Genomic DNA, 18,059 nt, shown 5'->3' on the forward strand with positions numbered 1-18,059 from the left:
ATTATTTTACGAAATGGGAAGTCCTATTGTGAACTGTCAATCCAGGATACACCGACGTTAAACTAGGGTCTAGGACTTATCATTATGAAAAAAAAAAAGTAATTCCATGTATTTAAATTACAAGTAATCTGATTATATTGTAATTAGAATAAAATTTATTCCAATTACATTCGAATCAACTACTGGTTAATTTCAGGTGCACAATTACTTCATCAATCTGATTATTTTGTAATCAGATTAACAACTACAATGTATTTGTAATTGTGTAATCGTTAATCTAATTACTTTTTGCCCAACTCTGCCTCACTGATTGGTTCACACTCGGTGTTTCCGGCCGGCAACACCGAGTGTGAACCAATCAGTGAGGCGGCGTGAATGTGCCTCTCACGAAACAGGTCTGTAGGTACGTCTAGGTAGTGCTAAAAGGGCTGATTCACGGCAGTCCGCCGGCTTATGCAGGATAGTGAATGGGCCACTTAAATCTATGGATATTTAAGGACTGACGGGTTTATAAACTGAATAATATCACAATAGACATAACTACTTCTGTCTACTCTGATAATATCAAAGTTCACTATTTGTGGGTCTTTTTTGAGATAATTATTGAAATTTTAAAAGATCTTTCAATCTTGAATGCCATCTGTGGTTCGTATTTTTTTGTAATGTAAGCACAGGAATGACATAATCTTCATTCCGTTTCACGCAATATTTTTTTGAAACTTTCTATTTTATTTAATCCTTTTTTAATCTCGTAGCATTGGACTGTCTCTAAATCAATAACAATAAAAAATTATACTTTCCTAAATTTTTGCATCGCCTTGACATCATAAAAAAACACTCTTCAATAGAAACATACGTTTCAATTTACGTAAATGAGCTACAGCACGAGTCGACAGTGGCGCCAAATGTGTCAAAGTATCAGAACTAAAATAATCATATGACTTCTTCTCGTCACGACCTATTCGGCTATTGATTTCTGGCTAGTTCTTGATTCTCGCCTAACAGTTTTTGTGTGTGTAAGAAGAAATGGCGAGTCAAACTCAGGGAATCCAACAGCTTTTGGCTGCTGAAAAACGTGCTGCAGAAAAAGTATCAGAGGCGAGAAAGCGTAAGTTATTTTTATGCGTATTTTTGGGCTGATCTACTGTAGTCGTCATAGTCTTGGTCTTATATTAGCTTTGATATTATCATCACTTTCAAAGTTCCAATAGGATATTACGATAATGTTTTGCTCAAAAACTAAAACTGTCTGTTAATTTCATGTATTTGGGCCTTCCTAATCCAAGACCTAGCATAAATTTGCGTTTGTAACAAGTTTGAAGGACACTCCTGTTTTAAGTCTTGAGTAGCACAAAAACTTCATTCTGATTAATATTTCTTATATTAAAATATTATAAGTAGTGATTATTACTATGTTAATTTAGTAAAACTAACATAATAATAAATTAATATAAAAGGGTACTTCTATACTTCTGAAATGTAAGAGAACCAAAAAGTTGAATTTAATTTAGACATGGGTCAATTATTGTTTAATTCTTTGTACTTACCTATTAGCTAGATTAAAAATATAAGGTAATAATAATTCTGGATATTGAAATTATTGTAGTTATACCTTTACACCATCGTGGGTATTGCAGACACAATAGATTTTCAATTGTTATGCGGCAGCCGGCTGCTGCTTGGAGCAATTTGGTAGGTTAATTATGTACTTAAAGATAACAACTTAAAAAATATTGCATTTTAGGAAAAGCGAAACGCCTAAAGCAAGCCAAGGATGAGGCTCAGAGCGAAGTAGAGAAGTACAGACAGGAGCGCGAGAGACAGTTCAAAGAATTTGAAGCCAAGGTAACATTTTTCTTACTCTACTATTTTTATCTATTATCTTCTATAAAACAAGTAGTAGCTTACATAATTAAAAATGTAGATGGTACCGACATTGACGCAATATTGTTTCTAATGTGAATTATTATAATATGCAAGAAGTTTCATTTTGGACTGCCGGAAAATTTTGTGTTGTTTGGTAGTAGTATGGTCTTTCATTGTCTATTAAATCTGTTTTGACTGTCCACAAAGACGTAATTCATTATCTTATTTTTTTAAATTGGTTGTAGTTCTTTATTGATAATATATAACAGTGTTTCCCAAACTTGTCGGGACCGCAACCCATCTGCGGCCCACCTTGTGTCATGAAGACAAAAAAGCAGCGTTACTGACATACTGACCTTCACTGCTGGACTTGGGCCTTTTCTAAAGCATGTTACCACACCCATTTCAATTAAGAAACATATTATGTAAGTACAACAATCGTCCTATAGTTTCAGGGCCCACCCAAAATCTACCCGCTACCCACACTTTACTGATATATATAGCATTTTTACGAAACTCCTAGTTTTTAATGTAAACAATATGTAAAGCTAATGTTAACAATACGTCTATTACAGCACATGGGCACAAGGGAAGGCGTTGCGGCCAAAATCGATGCTGAAACTCGTGTGAAGATTGATGAAATGAACAAAATGGTTCAAGTACAACAGGAAGCCGTAAGTTCTAAATTTATATTTTTAATTTTTTTTTATGAAATAAGGGGGCAAACCGGCAAACAAGCAATCGGGTCACTTGATGGAAAGCAGCTTCCGTCGCCCATGGACACTCGCAGCATCAGAAGAGCTGCAGGTGCGTTGCCGGCCTTTTAAGAGGGAATAGAGTAATAGGGGAGGGTAGGGATGGGAAGGGAAAAGGGTAGGGGATTGGGCCTCCGGTAAACTCACTCACTCGGCGAAACACAGCGCTAGCGCTGTTTCACGCCGGTTTTCTGTGAGAACGTGTTATTTCTCCGGTCGAGCCGGCCCATTCGTGCCGAAGCATGGCTCTCCCACGTATAAATAATTAACACACATACACAAAAAAAATAATTGTGTATGTGTGTTATTGGATAAAGATTTGAGTTAACATCTGTCTATAATGTTTTGTTCATATTATATCATAGGATTCAACTTAGAAACTTGAAACATTATTAAGTAAAATAATTAATTCCATTGTATAGTTTTTAAATTATAGGATACTAAATATTATATACTATTGTATTTAATGGCCAAATTTTTTATATTTCAGGTAATCAAGGACATCCTGAGTTTGGTATATGACATCAAGCCAGAACTCCATGTCAACTACCGCATAGCTTAATACAACAGTATCTTTATGCCTTTAAAGTTCACATAGTAAAATATTTGTGGATACGCAACTAAGATTTAGTTCTTATTGTTAATAATATTCTGTTTTCATAATCTGTAGCCAACTGGGCGTGTGTATGTTTGAATTTGTCAAATTTGACTTCTGTCATAGACAGTGTTGCTAGAGAAAATAGACAATATTTAGATGTTTTAAAAAATAATAATATACCAACACAATTTTTTTTTCTCTTCAGTTATTTCTGATTAAGCAACAGTGTTGTCTTTTGCTGTATATAATTAATTGCTTATTTATTGTCATTTAACCATCTTACCAATGACTACAATCAGCTCGATATCATTCCATTAAATAATGTTGGAAAGTCCGCTTCAGAACACAATAAATGTATTTTAAATTGTATATTATTCAATGTTGTATGTTGAATAGAAATATATGGAGTTAATGAAAATACTTGGAATGTTTTTATTCATTTATTAGAAAAGTTTCTGTACAGTATTAGAATATATTCCAAGAATTTATTATTGTTTTATTTATTAGTAAATTTTGACATAGCTTTTCATGTTAAATAATTTTTTTCGTCTGGTTTAATGAATTTATTATTTTATTATTAAACCGTGACAAGGGCGAGGCACAAAACCTCACATTTAAGGGTGGGTTGCACCAACTTACTTTAACTATAACTGTAACTTTAACTACAATGTAAAATGTCAAATCTTTGGTTAAAGTCAAAAAATGGACGCCATACTTAACCATAACCTTGAGCTCGACAAAGCTTTGAATGAACGTGGCGAAAAAAGGAACTAACGCTGCCATCATACAAAAACGCCAATTTTCACAGTTCTCCTTTACCAGCAGCGCCCCCGCCCACATTCATTTCAAGCCTTGTCGGACCAGCTGTCATCTGTCAAATTCTCTGGTCAAAGTTAAGGTTAAAGTTAGCCTTAACTATAACCATAACAGCTTTGACCATAACTTTAACTTTAACCACGCCTCTAGTGCAACCCAACCTGAGTATACAAAATTATATTATTATGAATTTCCGTGCCAATCAATGCTGCCGGTTGCCACATCTCATGGTCTTGACTTTAATTTTTAATGTTCAAAATCAACCTAGGGTTGCCAGATATACTGTAAAAACAGCAATAAACTGCAAGGTTTATTTTATCGACTCAATCCAGTCCGCTACTCGTCCGACCGTGGAGAACACGGCAGGTTTGTCCGGGTGGTCACAGTACTTGGACGCGAACGATAGCAAACCGACTACCTCTCCACCCTGTATGGCGGCGCCACCCATATCATGCTAAAAATGATACCACAAAAAATATATACAGCCGAACGTAAAACTTCCTTCTTTTTTGAAGTCGATTAAAAACGATGCGTACAGATGAGTTGGCTAATTAGTTGTGTTTTTTACAATAGGCAGGAAATAACCACAGTACATTTTATGTCGTCCACTCAGTGAAAATAGTGTTTTTGTGCTACCTATCTTTATTTTCTAAATTCTAAGGCAATCCAGGTCGAGCTAGTGCTTTCTTATTTTGCTTTAAAAGTTTCGTTTCAATTTTTTTCTTATATCTGCCGGGATACTTACGTATCTGCTGGGATACTTACGTACTGCTGGGATACTTACGTGGCAAATATTCTTGGCCTGGGATATGAACCCCGCACAAAAGTTTGCACTCGTTACCACGTCTCTAAAAAAGATTCGGTACTTATAATTAAACAGTGGTGGCGCAAGACCTAAATTTTATGTGGGCAAATATATTTTGCGAGACCCCCTGATGGATGATGCAAGAAGATGGATTTTGTTGGAAGATTTTTTTGATAACCGTAAATCCTAAAAAAAAACGCGCTGTCCAAGCGGTGCGAGCACAGATATATATTACTAGATGTCCCGCGCGGCTTCGCCCGCGTAAATTAGGAATTTCACAGAAACCTTACATTTTCGAATAAAAATAGCTATAAATACTCCTTTCACGTGGTCTACTCTATATAAGTGCCAAATATTGCTATAAAAATTGCTCCAGTAGTTCGTGAGATAAACCATTTCTAATATTTTCCCCGTTTTTACCACATTTTCCTGAGTTTCTTCGGTCGTATTAGTCTTAGCGTGATAATATAACATAATATAGCCTATAGCCTTACTCGATAAATGAGATATCTAACACTGAAATAAGTTTTAAAATCGGACCTGTAGTTCCTGAGATTAGCGCATTCAAGCAAACATACTCTTCAGGTTTATAATATTTTTTTATAGATTTTTTAAAATTATCGCTTGACAAACTCGAGCCTCGATCTAAAAGACTATGAAAAGGCTCATAATCATGGGACGATGCATGGTATAATAATATGGTAGTGATGATGATGATGATGAATGTAATTTGCATTGTAGCATATGCTTTCCGTTCTTAAAACAACGCCGAAACTCCCAAACTTGTATCTATAAAGAATCAGGAGTTCTCTCAGCACCTTCCGAACCACGGTATACCTGCAGGTATACCTCGGTGCAAAATCTTACTTGTTTGTAGCATATGCTTAGAATACTTCTCACGAAACCGAAGTCACCACATGTTTCCCCATAAATTTTGAGGAGTTCCCTCGATTACTTATGGATCCTTCATCAGATCACCACTTTTGTGAATATAATACCAAATTGGGATGATACCCTACATACCAAAAGAAAAATTTTGAAAATCGGTTAACAAACGGCGGAGTAATCGTTGAACATAATAAAACGAACATAACACCTCCCCCATTTTGAAAGTCGGTTAAAATTGTAGCCTATGTGTTATTCTGATGTATAAGCTATATTATTGCAAAGTTTCATTAAAATCCGTTCAGTAGTTTTTGCGTGAAAGAGTAACAAACATCCATACATCCACACATCCATACATCCATACATCCAAACAAACTTTCGCCTTTATAATATTAGTAGGATATCAAGATGCGAGGCCGCTAGGACCGCGAGGCCGTGGGCTGTCGCCCACACCGCCCACGGCTTACGCCAGCCGGGGAGATAAAATCATAAAACACTTGCCTGAGAAATATTCGAGAGTAGATATCGATAATATGTGGAACTGGAAGTTTTTATGACTAGCCTAATATTACCTAGTGTTTCGGAGCTTGTCAGCTAATTTCCAATAATTATTAATTAATTAATTAGGTATCTAACTACTTCAAGAAGAATATAATATAAGTACTTAAATTGTATTCCCCAAAAGTAAAAAAAATCTTGGCGTGCGGAGTATTACAGAACATTTTAAAAAACTTTTGTAGTTTCTATAATATTAGTAGGACTTAAACCGCTTTGTTCTTTTGGATGTAACTAATAAAAATTTGATGTGGGCAAGATATTTTTTGCGAAGCCCCCTCATTGATGACGCAAGAGGACAGATTTTTTATAAAAATAATATTATGACTATCAAATCTTGTACCTAAACCTGCCTAAACCCTAAAAAAATCCTCGTGGTCCGCGCGCGACGAGGCGGCGGCGGCCCTTAGGAGCGCGAGGCCGTGGCCCGTGGGCGGTCGCTCACATCCACGTCGCCTACGCCTTACGCCGCCACTGCATATTGAAATAGTTCATACTTAGGTTCCTACTGAAAAGATCATAACATACCGTCCATGAATATCTTGACAATCGGCCAGATTATAAACGGGTACTTTGAATTTCTTTAGTACAATAATCTTGCCTCCGTCTTCAATTGCCTAAAACAGTGAGTAAGTAATAAGTACTAGTATTTATAATATTATCTATGTATAATATTATGGCGATTGCGCAAGAATCTCTTGAAGGATCTAACTAGGGGGATTTAGTTTCTACTACACAACTGACAAATCTTAAGAGGATACACCAGGGGCTAGAGAAATGAAAAAAAAGTACGTGTAATATCTATAGCTGTCTCCCTTACCTCAAGCCTATACCGCAGAACGCGATAGAGACAACTGTAGAAAATCCAGAAAATCATCGATTCGTTGTCCCCTGATTCCTTCTCCAAAACTTAACCGATTTAAGTACTTTTTTCATTAAATATTAAAAAAAGGCTTGAGCTGTGTTCCTATGTTTTGCTTTTTTTTGTATAATTTAGCCAAATCTGTTTTCTGGACGTTTGAACACAGCGAAAAATCTGGCCATTTTTTTGGGTTTTTGAACGTTCATATCTTATTTAATAATTAAATTATGAAAAAAAAGAAAACATAGGGACATTGTATTAGTGGCCGTAGATATTCAGGAAAAAAATTATAACTCTACTAGCATTATCCAGGGAGGAAACAGGGGACAACGTTTGTATGGAAAAAAGGGCGGTGTGGACTCCACATTTCCACCTAAATCATTTCAAAATCTTAGTAGCTGGTTTGGCACCATTTGTAGGTAATTAAAATAATGACAAATAAACTCACATAAACTGTCCCCCAACCAACGAATATTATATTATCGTCGTCCGCCGGGATATAAGTCCTATGAGAGTACTTGGCCACGTCGGCATCTTTCATTGTTGCGAAAGAGATATTCCTAGAAATCTTAACAATAGCAAAATTGAACTCCAGGATATGAGGTTTGTAGTTGGGGTGGAAGAATATTTCGCTGGCTTTGTACAGTTTGCCCCCTGCTGTCGCGTTATCTGATCCGACACGGATATTTAACACTTTCACTAGTTCTCGATTAAATCGGTTCATATACTGCCTGAAACGAATTGAGGTAGTAGTTACTGTATTAAGAATAGGTTGTGTTTTAACTTAATTATTTATTATTAAAATTTTGAAGAGGCTTGACAATTTAAAACTACTGGGAACTGAAAACATAGACGTTATACATAGTTATTTTCGATATTTTGACGAGTGTCCAAGAGCAGCGTTATAGAACATCATCTTAATTCCTACATATATACTTGTTTTTGCAGTAGATAATTTTTATGAAAGAACAGTGAACTAAGAATATAGAAACCAACGTCGCAAACCGCGAGAAAATGCTGACGGATCTACTGGTGTCTAAACACACCATGCCGATGCTCCGCGGCGGAAGTTCGGCATGATTCCGCCTGCAATGTAGTTATTTTAAATTACCGATGACACAGTCATCATGTCGAACTTCCGTCGCATTATATTGTATGCGTTTGACATTGCTGACGTAATCATGCCGAACTTCCGCCGCGGAACTTCGGCATGGTGTGTTTAGACACTTACCTAAAGAGCGTTTTCACACTTCGTCCGAATCCGATGAAGGCGTGACAAGAAGTCTGTCGGTCTGGACTGTTTTCTCACGGGTTCGGAATTCGGATAGGTACGTAGACTGAGAACTATTTTCTGATAGTTTAATTCCGTCTCCGTCATCCGTGAATCAACGGATCCATCTGGATTCCGGACGTAATGGAAACTGCTCTGTCAAACACGCATGCTCTTTCATGCGGTTTGCGGCGTCGTCGGTGTGCAAATATCCTACAGTTGCAAACAATACGCGTCGGCCAGTATCTTGTCTGGTGCGATGATGACGCCGGTGCACCACATCTGGTCGTTCATGAGCATCGCCGCGATGTAGGGGTACTCCCTGATGTCGGCATACGTCTGCTCGTACCCACGGTACCGTAGCTCGGGGGACAGGTAACGGTGACCTAAACGGTACGGCACTTAAGGGCTTTAGAAACGAGCTAAGCCGCTTGTTCGTCTCCGAAACCTTAACATTTAACATTTTCTATGTCTTTCTCTATCTGCAATTTTCGAAAACTTAAAAGCCGACTTTTTTTTTTAATTATATTTTTAACTAAATCTGGCCAGACAGTGGCCTGCAAATCTCTAGTACAAAAATTCATTATAATTCGTATATTCGTGCGATAATCGCATATTTTGCCGCAGTAAAAAGTAAAACTACCGAGTCCATCCGTGACTCAAAGAATGTCCTGGATAACAAATTTGAACTTATTTGGTTTTGTGGTTTAATTTTCAACAGATAGACAGACACAACTTCACATTTCTAACATTATTAAGTATTCAGTATGGATATGCAGACGAAGCATAGTTGCTTACTTGTTATGTTGACCGGTTTGTCACCCACGTCACTCCCTGCTCTCCTGGCGGACTCAGGCGCCTCTATCGGCAAACCCTCGTACTGCCACTCAGCTAGACTTCTTCTCATGTTTTCCAAATACACTATTCATATTAAGAAACATAATTTTGGTGATATATTATTATATAATAATATATTATATTCAAACATAACAGTTACGTTATAATATTAACCTAATTGGAAAATGATCTTTTATTCAAATTAAATTATTTAATTAAACCCAAACTTACTATCATCTGAAATCGTGTCTGTATTATCTTCATCCGAGCTGTGTACTTCGCTAGTAGCGACTAAACACATCAGCAATCTGAATATCATTTGCGAAAACTGTATTTTTTACCACTAAATCACGAAAAATAAAGGAGCACTTGATAAAAATAAAACTCAACAAGGCAATAAATATTTTATTAGAAAATCACATTTGAAACGATAACATAAAAGAGAAACAGTAATCGTTGGAGCTACTTCGCAGTTCGAGTTTAGTGGAGACCTAGACCACCTAAGCCGAGGGTGCTTATCAGTGGCGTTTTGATGATTGGTACACTAATGATGGGCTTTATAATCGGGGTGGCAATGATGGGCTTAATGATCGGGGTGATGATTGGAATGGAGGTTATACGGGGTATGGAGTATCCGTGATTGATGATGCTGGAGCTAACGGAAACGGCCGACGGTAACACGAGGGGTTGCGCTGGAAAGAAACTCAACTTCAGTGTGTGGAATACGACAACCTAACCGGTGGGTAGGTTGTGTGTGTTAGGCCGTCTATGCGCGAGGAGAAAACCGCTTGAATCGTGCCGGTTTCTTCATGTGTCCCTTAACTGTAAAGGGAGGTTACTATCAGTTTTATCAGGCCTCTTTTGCTAAATGACTTTTGCTTAATAAATTAGGAATAAAAGGTACCTATATTTTGAGTGTGCCACCGGTTTTAGGACGTTTATTTTACAGTTCACTGAAATGTTTTTTTTTCAAAATGCAAGAACGATGAAAGCAATAGGTATGACTATTTCTTATTAATTTATTCTCGCTTGTTTGTTGGTATTGCAAATAAAATAAAAATAATTACATAGGTGAGCACAATTATTATATTTTATGATTCGATCAAGTATCCACTCTATAGGATGTATGTTGTTGCAAAATTTGTATCTACTTAATAATAAAAAAGTAAGTTAACATTAGGTAAAGGCAAAACCGCACTAAAGCTGCTAAAGCATGGTGCAGTCTTGCCTTTAGTCTTGTGAAAACTGCAGTGTTATGTAATAGTAAGATAAGGGGAGATGCCATGCCGACTATATGGGCGCCGCAGACTCGATCTCACAAAAAGTCTGTCGTCTGCGATCTCCCAAGTTATGATAATAGTAAAAAATGAATTATAAATACATACCTAGGCTGATGCCATATCCCGACGGATGAGCCAAAGCTAGCCCGATCAAAGCAAGTACGATAGCCACCTGGAAAATAATAATGGTAATTAATTATCTTTTTTTTATTTCAGCCCTTTAAGTAGGCAACCATACTACGCCATGATTCAGAATGAAAACACACTTAGCCATGCGTTTTTAATTTTGATCACACTGAACATGCGTGCACAACAGTCTCTAAAATCTGAATCAAAATTGAAAAACACAAATATATTTCAAGTTCAAAATATTCCTCTGGGACGTTATTAGAGAAGATGGGGCCACATGAGCTGAAGATGCCGAGGACTCTACATTTGGTAGATCCCTTTAACAATGTAGTTACTTCAGGTACCTATAAGCGATGCATGCCTGGACGTTAACAGCTAATTGAGGCTTCTTACAGAAAGCTCTAATCGGTATCGTAGGTACTTATAACTATTTTTGAAGGAAGTAAAAACTTTAAGGGCCTGTAATAGGCGCTAAGTTGTCCCGACTCCTAAAGTAAAGGCCCTTTCTTGTAAAAAAGTACTTTACGCATTTCGTAATGCTGTTTTAATTGTAATGGAGCTTTTTTAATAATATAATATTTTTAAAAAGTAAATAAAATACGTACAGCGCACTTCATTTTTCCAGCGATGTATGTCCACTTGTAGGTGAAACTAGATTTCTGAACAATTCGACTGCTATATAAAGGCGCGCATCCTTTCCACGCTTGGGCAGACATTTTACAATAATTCGTTATTTATTACATCACCCCGCTGTATAGATAATTATTGTAGTCCTGTATTATCGTGCAAAGGATATGAGGTGTCAGGAATCTGGTCAGTTGAACGTTTGTTAATGAACAAGATAATAATGAACCGTGATTTAAAAGTCAAAAATGTCTGAGGTTAAACGAATTGTTTGCATTTTTGGTTTATGAGGACGCTGTTTTTTGGACCTTTAAATTATCAAATTATTTTTAATTTTTCTCTCTTTTACCTCTGAGTTACTACATTCAATCAAACCAGCGTAGGAGTAATTAGGAAACATCCTACCTATGCGATCCTTTGTATAAGGAGATCAGTCTTAATTTTTATAGTAAATGAAACAACAAAATTTTAGTTGGTATGAGTGGTTTAATATTTGTTATTATTAATAGTTTAAACGTAAAATAAAATTTCATTCCTTACATAAAAATGAGATTTCTCACAACCAAAAATCTGCTCCTAGGAATGCGGTTTGTCACCCGCTTATATCTGTAACAAGTAGAAAAAGTGATTAAATTTTTGATGATAGATTTGGATGAATTACTTTTAACTGTTTTCAAGAAAAAAGGGAAACGAGCAGACGGATCACGTGAAGGAAAGCGATTACCGGCGTATGTAATTGACGGCATTTTCAGAAAGATATTTTATTGCAACGCATGTGCAAATCTTTAAAGTAGTAGATCAGAATATTTTTTTTTTTTTTTTTTTTTTTAATTAAATAAGGGGGCAAACGAGCAAACGGGTCACCTGATGGTAAGCAACTACCGTCGCCCATGGACACTCGCAACATCAGAAGAGCTGCAGGTGCGTTGCCGGCCTTTTAAGAGGGTATACGCTCTTTTCTTGAAGGTTTGCAGGTCGTATCGGTCCGGAAATACTGCTGGTGACAGCCCATTCCAGAGTTTTACAGTGCGCGGCAGAAAGTTACGCGAAAAACGCACTGTGGAAGACTGCCACTCATCAAGGTGATGAGGATGGTATGTTTTTCGCGTGGGACGATAGCGAAAAGTTGCAGGTGGTATGATTCCGAACAATTCCTCAGAGCACTCCCCGTGATACAACCGATAGAGGATATAAAAAACCCGATAGAGAATATAAAAAAACTCCCACTGGCTGCTGCAGGCCACTACATCCTACTTCAAGTTTTCAAACAAAGATAACCGGATTTAGATAAAGAATACTGGGTACTGTAGATGCTATAATATGCTAATTTATTACCTTCCAGCAATCTTGTTCATAGTCCCACTTAGAAGAGAGCCCGTCAACAGGGTTGACATGTAGATCCAACATTCTACGAAGCTGGGCCTCCCGAGATTCCTTACAAAACGAGAGCGGCAGCTTCTCGTATACTAAAAATGTTTTTTTTCTTCTCTTAATCATATTATTATCGATCTATACTAATATACATAAATGCGGAAGTGTGTCTGTCTGTTACCTTTTCACCAAACCGCTGAAATGATTTTTGCTGAAATTTAGTATGAAGATATACTTTGAGCTCCGGGAAAGGAGATAGGATACTTTTTACTGAGACTTTTATCCCGAAAAAATGTACGGCTCCCGCGTGATAAACGAATTTTGGCATAACCGAGCTGCGGAGTGCGGGTGTCATCTAGTAGATACAGTTCGACAAGGCTTTATTTGAACGTGGGTAACATTGACGGGAGCGCTGCTGGTAAAGGAGAACTGTCAAACACATGTCAAAAATGACGTTTTTCTATGATAGAAGCGTTTAGTTCCTTTTCTCGCCACGTTCAAATAGAGCCTTGTCGAACTGTATTTATTATTTATTTTGCCTGACGTAGAAGAGGACTCGTTGTCGTCGTTCTTTTAAATTGGTATTGTCAGAGAAGCACGTATGCTTTAGCCCGGCCGCACATTGTACGAAATTTCTGATCAGAAACAGTTGAACGTCCGCGCTGTCTCTTACATTTTGTACTGACTACTGAGCCGAGTGAGCTCGAGCTCGCCGGAAGGATATTTCGGATAGTGTGCGGGGTGGCGGGCGGTCCGGCGAAATTCAACTGTTTCTGATCAGAATTCGGACAATGTGCGGCCGGGCTTAAGGTCAAAATATTATTTCACATTTTACTTAAATAAATGTAGTAATGACATTTAATTACCATAGCAGTGGTAAAACATGGCGGACCAAAAGCAATAAGAAGATAAGAAAAGCGCCCATCCAAGTATAAATTTCCACTGTCCTGTTGGATGCTGGAACTCAGCAAAAGTCTGGCAGAAGGATGCTCGGTACAAAGCTCTCTTTTCAGCGCAAGTAAGCAACTTCCAATCACCCTTCTCTTTCTCCCGTAGGGCCTGAAATGACGACTCACGGACTCAATAATCTTTTGAAATATATACTAAGTAATATAATAATAACTCCCGCACTGTTTTCGGTGATGGTGGCCGGTTTCATTGAAACCAGGCCAGTTACGCAGGATTAATTTTATAGCGCCCAAGTGTGGGAAGTATTACATAGGCGTTGGATACTTTACCTATACCCTAATACTAGGTATAAGGTATAATAATATTTTAGTTACAGCTAGTATACCTCTAGTGGATGATAATCCCATCAAAAACATCCTGTAAAAAAACCAAGTCTCGTAACTCAGTTTTTATACCGTAAAAATTTATGAGATCCATGCAATACCAAGTCGGTTAATTTATTCAGTCCTTACCTAGGGGACCTTCTGTCTCAAGTTAGTACGTAAGTTGTTATCATATCAATATTAAAAATCTTTTACGTTTTAAATAAATAGATCGACTTGGACATCGCATGATAAGATTGTTTAGTATAACACTATACAGTATCACACAGCACTACGGGCGTGCATCAATCGCATGGAGCGCAAATTGTAAGATACATTGTGTTTTCATGCGATGTCCAAGTCGATCTATTTATTTAAAACGTAAAAGATTTTTAATATTGATATGATAATAACTTACGTACTAACTTGAGACAGAAGGTCCCCTAGGTAGGGACTGAATAAATTAACCGACTTGGTATTGCATGGATCTCATAAATTTTTACGGTATAAAAACTGAGTTGCGAGACTTGGTTTTTTTACAGGATGTTTTTGATGGGATCTCACTTCTTTTTGTAGAGTCCTACTTTTCTCCTTTTTGATACCTTTTACCTGTCATAAAATAAATCAATAACGATTTTTATAATAAACAAATAAAACTTACAATTAATAATAATATAAGGGCATTTCTTCGGATTTGGATTATTTAGTTGATTCCCTGGTACATTTTTATTTCTGCATATTTTTTAAAATCAATAATCGCATATTATTCTTAAGTGAATTATAAAAATAATTATCTAATTTTTCACTTCACAATTTTAGAAGATATTTTGATTTAAATTTTTTTAACCTAGGGAATCAACAAAGCTAATAGAAAAAAGCTTTTTCAGCTAAATAAACACGTTCAATTTGAATATAAACATGTATAAAATTGTCTTCAAACTAAACTTGTTCGTTAAAACCAAATATAATGAATGGAAAATGAATTTATTTGAAATATTTTGACTTAAAGAATTTTTTTTTTATATATTTTACTTATTGGTGTCATTTATTTGTATCAGTATATGAAGATAATGTAATTTGTTTTAGTAAAAATAAATAGATATGTACCTATTAGGTAAATAAATGTAAAATATTTTGATTCCCTACTTAAAATACCCAAGGAATCATCAAAATGTATGTAGAGGGAATCAATAAAAAGTTAGTTTTTCCTGAGGTGTACAAAAACTGTGCATATAGGTTAAACAATAAATAATCGAACTAAAAACCATACTCATTATCGTCGTTTACATCAGCAAACTTAGCTTTGGAAATAACATTGTAATTAGCGAATAGGGAATCAATTGTGTAAGGAACCAAGGTTGAGGGAATCAGATATTTTCCTTTGCAACTCGGAAATGGAGCAACGAATTGTGTGACCTCCTTCCATGATGTTTAGAGGGCTACCGAACCTCCCGCTCTGCGCACCCGCAACCACGTGCTTCTTATAACTAGGGAGGTACGAGCCTCCAAGTGAAGCGTATAGGGAATCACTATGTGAGCCAGGACAAATCTTAAAATGACTTTTTCTATTTATATAATGATATATACGTTTATATACAATTGTTTTATAAATATTTTGTTTATACTCTTACGATTTATTTACTTTGAAATTAGAATTTCATCGTATTTGTGGGATTTTTTTGGGAATTTATAGTGAATTCTGGGGACAGGACACGTCCAGGGAATCAATTTTTCGACCTTTAAATTAATTTTAATTATATTTACAATTAAGTTTTTCTACAGAACCTAAGTGGCCCAGTTAGATCACACCTTATATTACTATACAAAAAATACAAAGGTCTACATATGTATCTGCGGGTAGTTTATACGTCCGGACAACTAAATTTTGCGGTTTGGAGAATCAGCCATAATCATTATATGTATACAGTATTACTATACTACTTGCCTTTCATGACTACCCAATATCCATACTAATATTATTATAAATGCGAAAGTGTGTTTGTTTGTTTGATTGTCCTTCCTTTACGGCCTAGCGAAGTAACCAATCGTCTTGATGTTTGACGTAGACTTAGTTGAAAGGATCAAGAGTAACATAGGCTAATTTTGGTCTTGGAAAAACGTCAGGTTTCCAAAGGAGGTTTACAAGAATATTCGTATTTTACGCGATTTTTGAATTCCACGCGAGCGAAGCCGCGGGCAAAAGCAAGTGCTTCATGTATATAGATACCTATCTACAACTATTCCTCTCTACTTCATGAATTGCAATTAATGTAACTTTGTAATCTTATGCATGTACTATATGGGATTACAAAGTTATTCATGAAGTTACAGAAAGAAGAAGAAAACTGGACAGTAATTATGAAATGTTTATTAGGTTTTCCCTTAATTAAGACACTAAACACCAGCTAGATATTATCTCTCTACCGACGATAAACCGGAGATATTGATGACGAGTACAATGATTCATAAACCGCAAATGTAACTTTGTAATCATATACATTTATATGGGATTACAAAGTTATTTACGAAGTTAGTGTATCTAGAAAACTGGACAGAAATTTTGAAATATTTGAATTTTTCCTTGATTTAGACACTAAACACTAATTATATTCTAAGTTTGAAGGTTCTATGTCTGCTAGAAGTTCCTTAGACTTTTGGTGATCGGTCAGTCAGTCAGTCAGTGACAAAATTAAGAAACTTTAACAAGTTACAGCTCTTAAACTACTCATTCAAATTGAATAAAATTTTAAATATACCGTGTTTGTACAATGCTTGCTTAACAACTGAAAATTTAGGCTTGTTGGTTTATCCACAATGAAGTTATAGGGGGTCAAAAAGAGCCTGAATTGGTTCGAGAAAAGGATGGTACGGCCGTACCGCTTTTTTGCTCGACTTGGAGGGGACACTGCCGTGCCCCCAGATTATTATGTTATTGCAATAACATAAATAATAATAATGCATTAAACAGTGATGGTAGGAGTATAATACACTCCTATCATCACAGCATAATATTATGAATTTAGTGCATTGTGGCTTTGGTTTTTTGAATCTATAGGCTATCAGCTCAGCTAACAAAATCGTCAGAGAATTTAATAGAGCCGACTGAATTACGTAGATACTAGATTGAGAGATATGCAGTCCATTCGCGAGATTTTGGATTTTCTTCATAGTTCTGCATGATGCTAAAATGAGGATAAGTAGGTATGGAGTCGGTAGATTGCTAGAACTTACGCATATATCTTCGGTATTCTCCTTAAATCTTACAGCGGGGAATGGAAAGTGAGGGTCATCTTTATAGTTAGCAGAACCATTAATACCAAAACCGACAACGTCGCGATTCCCGATTCTGCTTAAGCCATGTATTTTACGAACCTGTTTAAATAAAATTTTGGATAGAGGAGTAAGCATGTTGAAAAATATTTAATGTGACAATTTGCAACCAAAGAGAATGGCCGGCCGTGTTCGTCGGCGTAATTTTTATCGCATTCGCTGCAAAACCTAGTTATTGCGCATGTCCAAATCATGTCATGCCATGGCAACGACAACTGTTTACGACTTGACATTTAACTCAATTGCAATTTGTTGGTGGCGTTGCAATGAACAAACCAGTGGGAGAGCCATGCTTTGGCACGAATAGGCCGGCTCGACCGGAGAAATACCACGTTCTCACAGAAAACCGGCGTGAAACAGCGCTTGCGCTGTGTTTCACCGAGTCTGTGAGTTTACCAGAGGCCCAATCCCCTACCCTATTCCCTTCCCTACCTTCCCCTATTCCCTCCCCTTCCCATCCCTACCCTCCCCTGTTACCCTATTCCCTCTTAAAAGGCCGGCAACGCACCTGCATCTCTTCTGATGCTACGAGTGTCCATGGGTGACAAAAGGAAAAAAAAAAAAACTCGGCTTAGTAACGCTTTGATTTACCGCTAAATGGCGCAAAACTTAACATTTTGCAAAAAAAACCAAGTTTATCTTGTAGTTCACGTTTATTTTAGTTAGATGGCATTGATACCTCAATTTATGAAAAATTTCGTTTAGTAACGGTATTACTTTAAAGGTGCGATATAACAAATCAAAGCTATTGAATATTGACTCTAGAATTTCTAGAAAGCTATAATATAATACTATTAGGGATTTC

The 18,059-nt window shown here is 36.6% G+C and overlaps 3 protein-coding genes across 3 annotated transcripts; 1 reads left to right on the forward strand and 2 right to left on the reverse strand.

Moving 5' to 3' along the window:
* The first annotated feature begins 931 nt into the window (after window positions 1-931).
* Window positions 932-3,639, forward strand: LOC121728333 (V-type proton ATPase subunit G). Its single transcript, XM_042116495.1, has 4 exons — window positions 932-1,108; window positions 1,745-1,845; window positions 2,442-2,540; window positions 3,112-3,639. The coding sequence occupies exons 1-4, from the start codon at window positions 1,027-1,029 to the stop codon at window positions 3,181-3,183; spliced, it is 354 nt and encodes a 117-aa protein (XP_041972429.1). The 5' UTR covers window positions 932-1,026; the 3' UTR covers window positions 3,184-3,639.
* Window positions 3,640-4,332: 693 nt separating this feature from the next.
* On the reverse strand, window positions 4,333-17,336 carry LOC121731509 (transmembrane protease serine 11E-like). The gene is made up of 12 exons (XM_042120951.1): window positions 17,156-17,336; window positions 13,520-13,712; window positions 12,618-12,748; window positions 10,635-10,701; window positions 9,793-9,941; window positions 9,481-9,577; window positions 9,211-9,333; window positions 8,630-8,798; window positions 7,591-7,873; window positions 6,809-6,897; window positions 4,820-4,883; window positions 4,333-4,489 (listed from the first exon to the last, which is right to left on the reverse strand). The coding sequence occupies exons 1-12, from the start codon at window positions 17,330-17,332 to the stop codon at window positions 4,346-4,348; spliced, it is 1,686 nt and encodes a 561-aa protein (XP_041976885.1). The 5' UTR covers window positions 17,333-17,336; the 3' UTR covers window positions 4,333-4,345.
* LOC121728323 lies at window positions 9,642-11,544 on the reverse strand. Its single transcript, XM_042116484.1, has 3 exons — window positions 11,264-11,544; window positions 10,635-10,701; window positions 9,642-9,941 (listed from the first exon to the last, which is right to left on the reverse strand). Exons 1-3 carry the CDS (start codon window positions 11,372-11,374, stop codon window positions 9,730-9,732), a joined length of 390 nt encoding a protein of 129 aa, XP_041972418.1. The 5' UTR covers window positions 11,375-11,544; the 3' UTR covers window positions 9,642-9,729.
* Window positions 17,337-18,059: the final 723 nt, after the last annotated feature.

This window comes from Aricia agestis, chromosome 1 (assembly GCF_905147365.1).
Source record: "Aricia agestis chromosome 1, ilAriAges1.1, whole genome shotgun sequence".
NCBI lineage: Eukaryota > Metazoa > Arthropoda > Insecta > Lepidoptera > Lycaenidae > Aricia > Aricia agestis.

What these genes read in the sequence shown, in the direction of transcription:
- LOC121728323 (XM_042116484.1), bottom strand. Translation starts at nt 11,374, where the DNA reads ATGTCTGCCCAAGCGTGGAAAGGATGCGCGCCTTTATATAGCAGTCGA. An exon ending in CTGGAAAAATGAAGTGCGCT is followed by an intron (nt 10,702 to 11,263) that starts GTACGTATTTTA and finishes ATTATTTTCCAG; the next exon opens with GTGGCTATCGTACTTGCTTT. An exon ending in GGGATATGGCATCAGCCTAG is followed by an intron (nt 9,942 to 10,634) that starts GTATGTATTTAT and finishes GTTTCTTTCCAG; the next exon opens with CGCAACCCCTCGTGTTACCG.
- LOC121728333 (XM_042116495.1), top strand. Translation starts at nt 1,027, where the DNA reads ATGGCGAGTCAAACTCAGGGAATCCAACAGCTTTTGGCTGCTGAAAAA. An exon ending in TCAAAGAATTTGAAGCCAAG is followed by an intron (nt 1,846 to 2,441) that starts GTAACATTTTTC and finishes CGTCTATTACAG; the next exon opens with CACATGGGCACAAGGGAAGG. An exon ending in TTCAAGTACAACAGGAAGCC is followed by an intron (nt 2,541 to 3,111) that starts GTAAGTTCTAAA and finishes TTTATATTTCAG; the next exon opens with GTAATCAAGGACATCCTGAG.
- LOC121731509 (XM_042120951.1), bottom strand. Translation starts at nt 17,332, where the DNA reads ATGCTTACTCCTCTATCCAAAATTTTATTTAAACAGGTTCGTAAAATA. An exon ending in AGACACGATTTCAGATGATA is followed by an intron (nt 9,334 to 9,480) that starts GTAAGTTTGGGT and finishes TAATATGAATAG; the next exon opens with TGTATTTGGAAAACATGAGA. An exon ending in AGGCCAAGAATATTTGCCAC is followed by an intron (nt 4,490 to 4,819) that starts GTAAGTATCCCA and finishes TATCATTTTTAG; the next exon opens with CATGATATGGGTGGCGCCGC.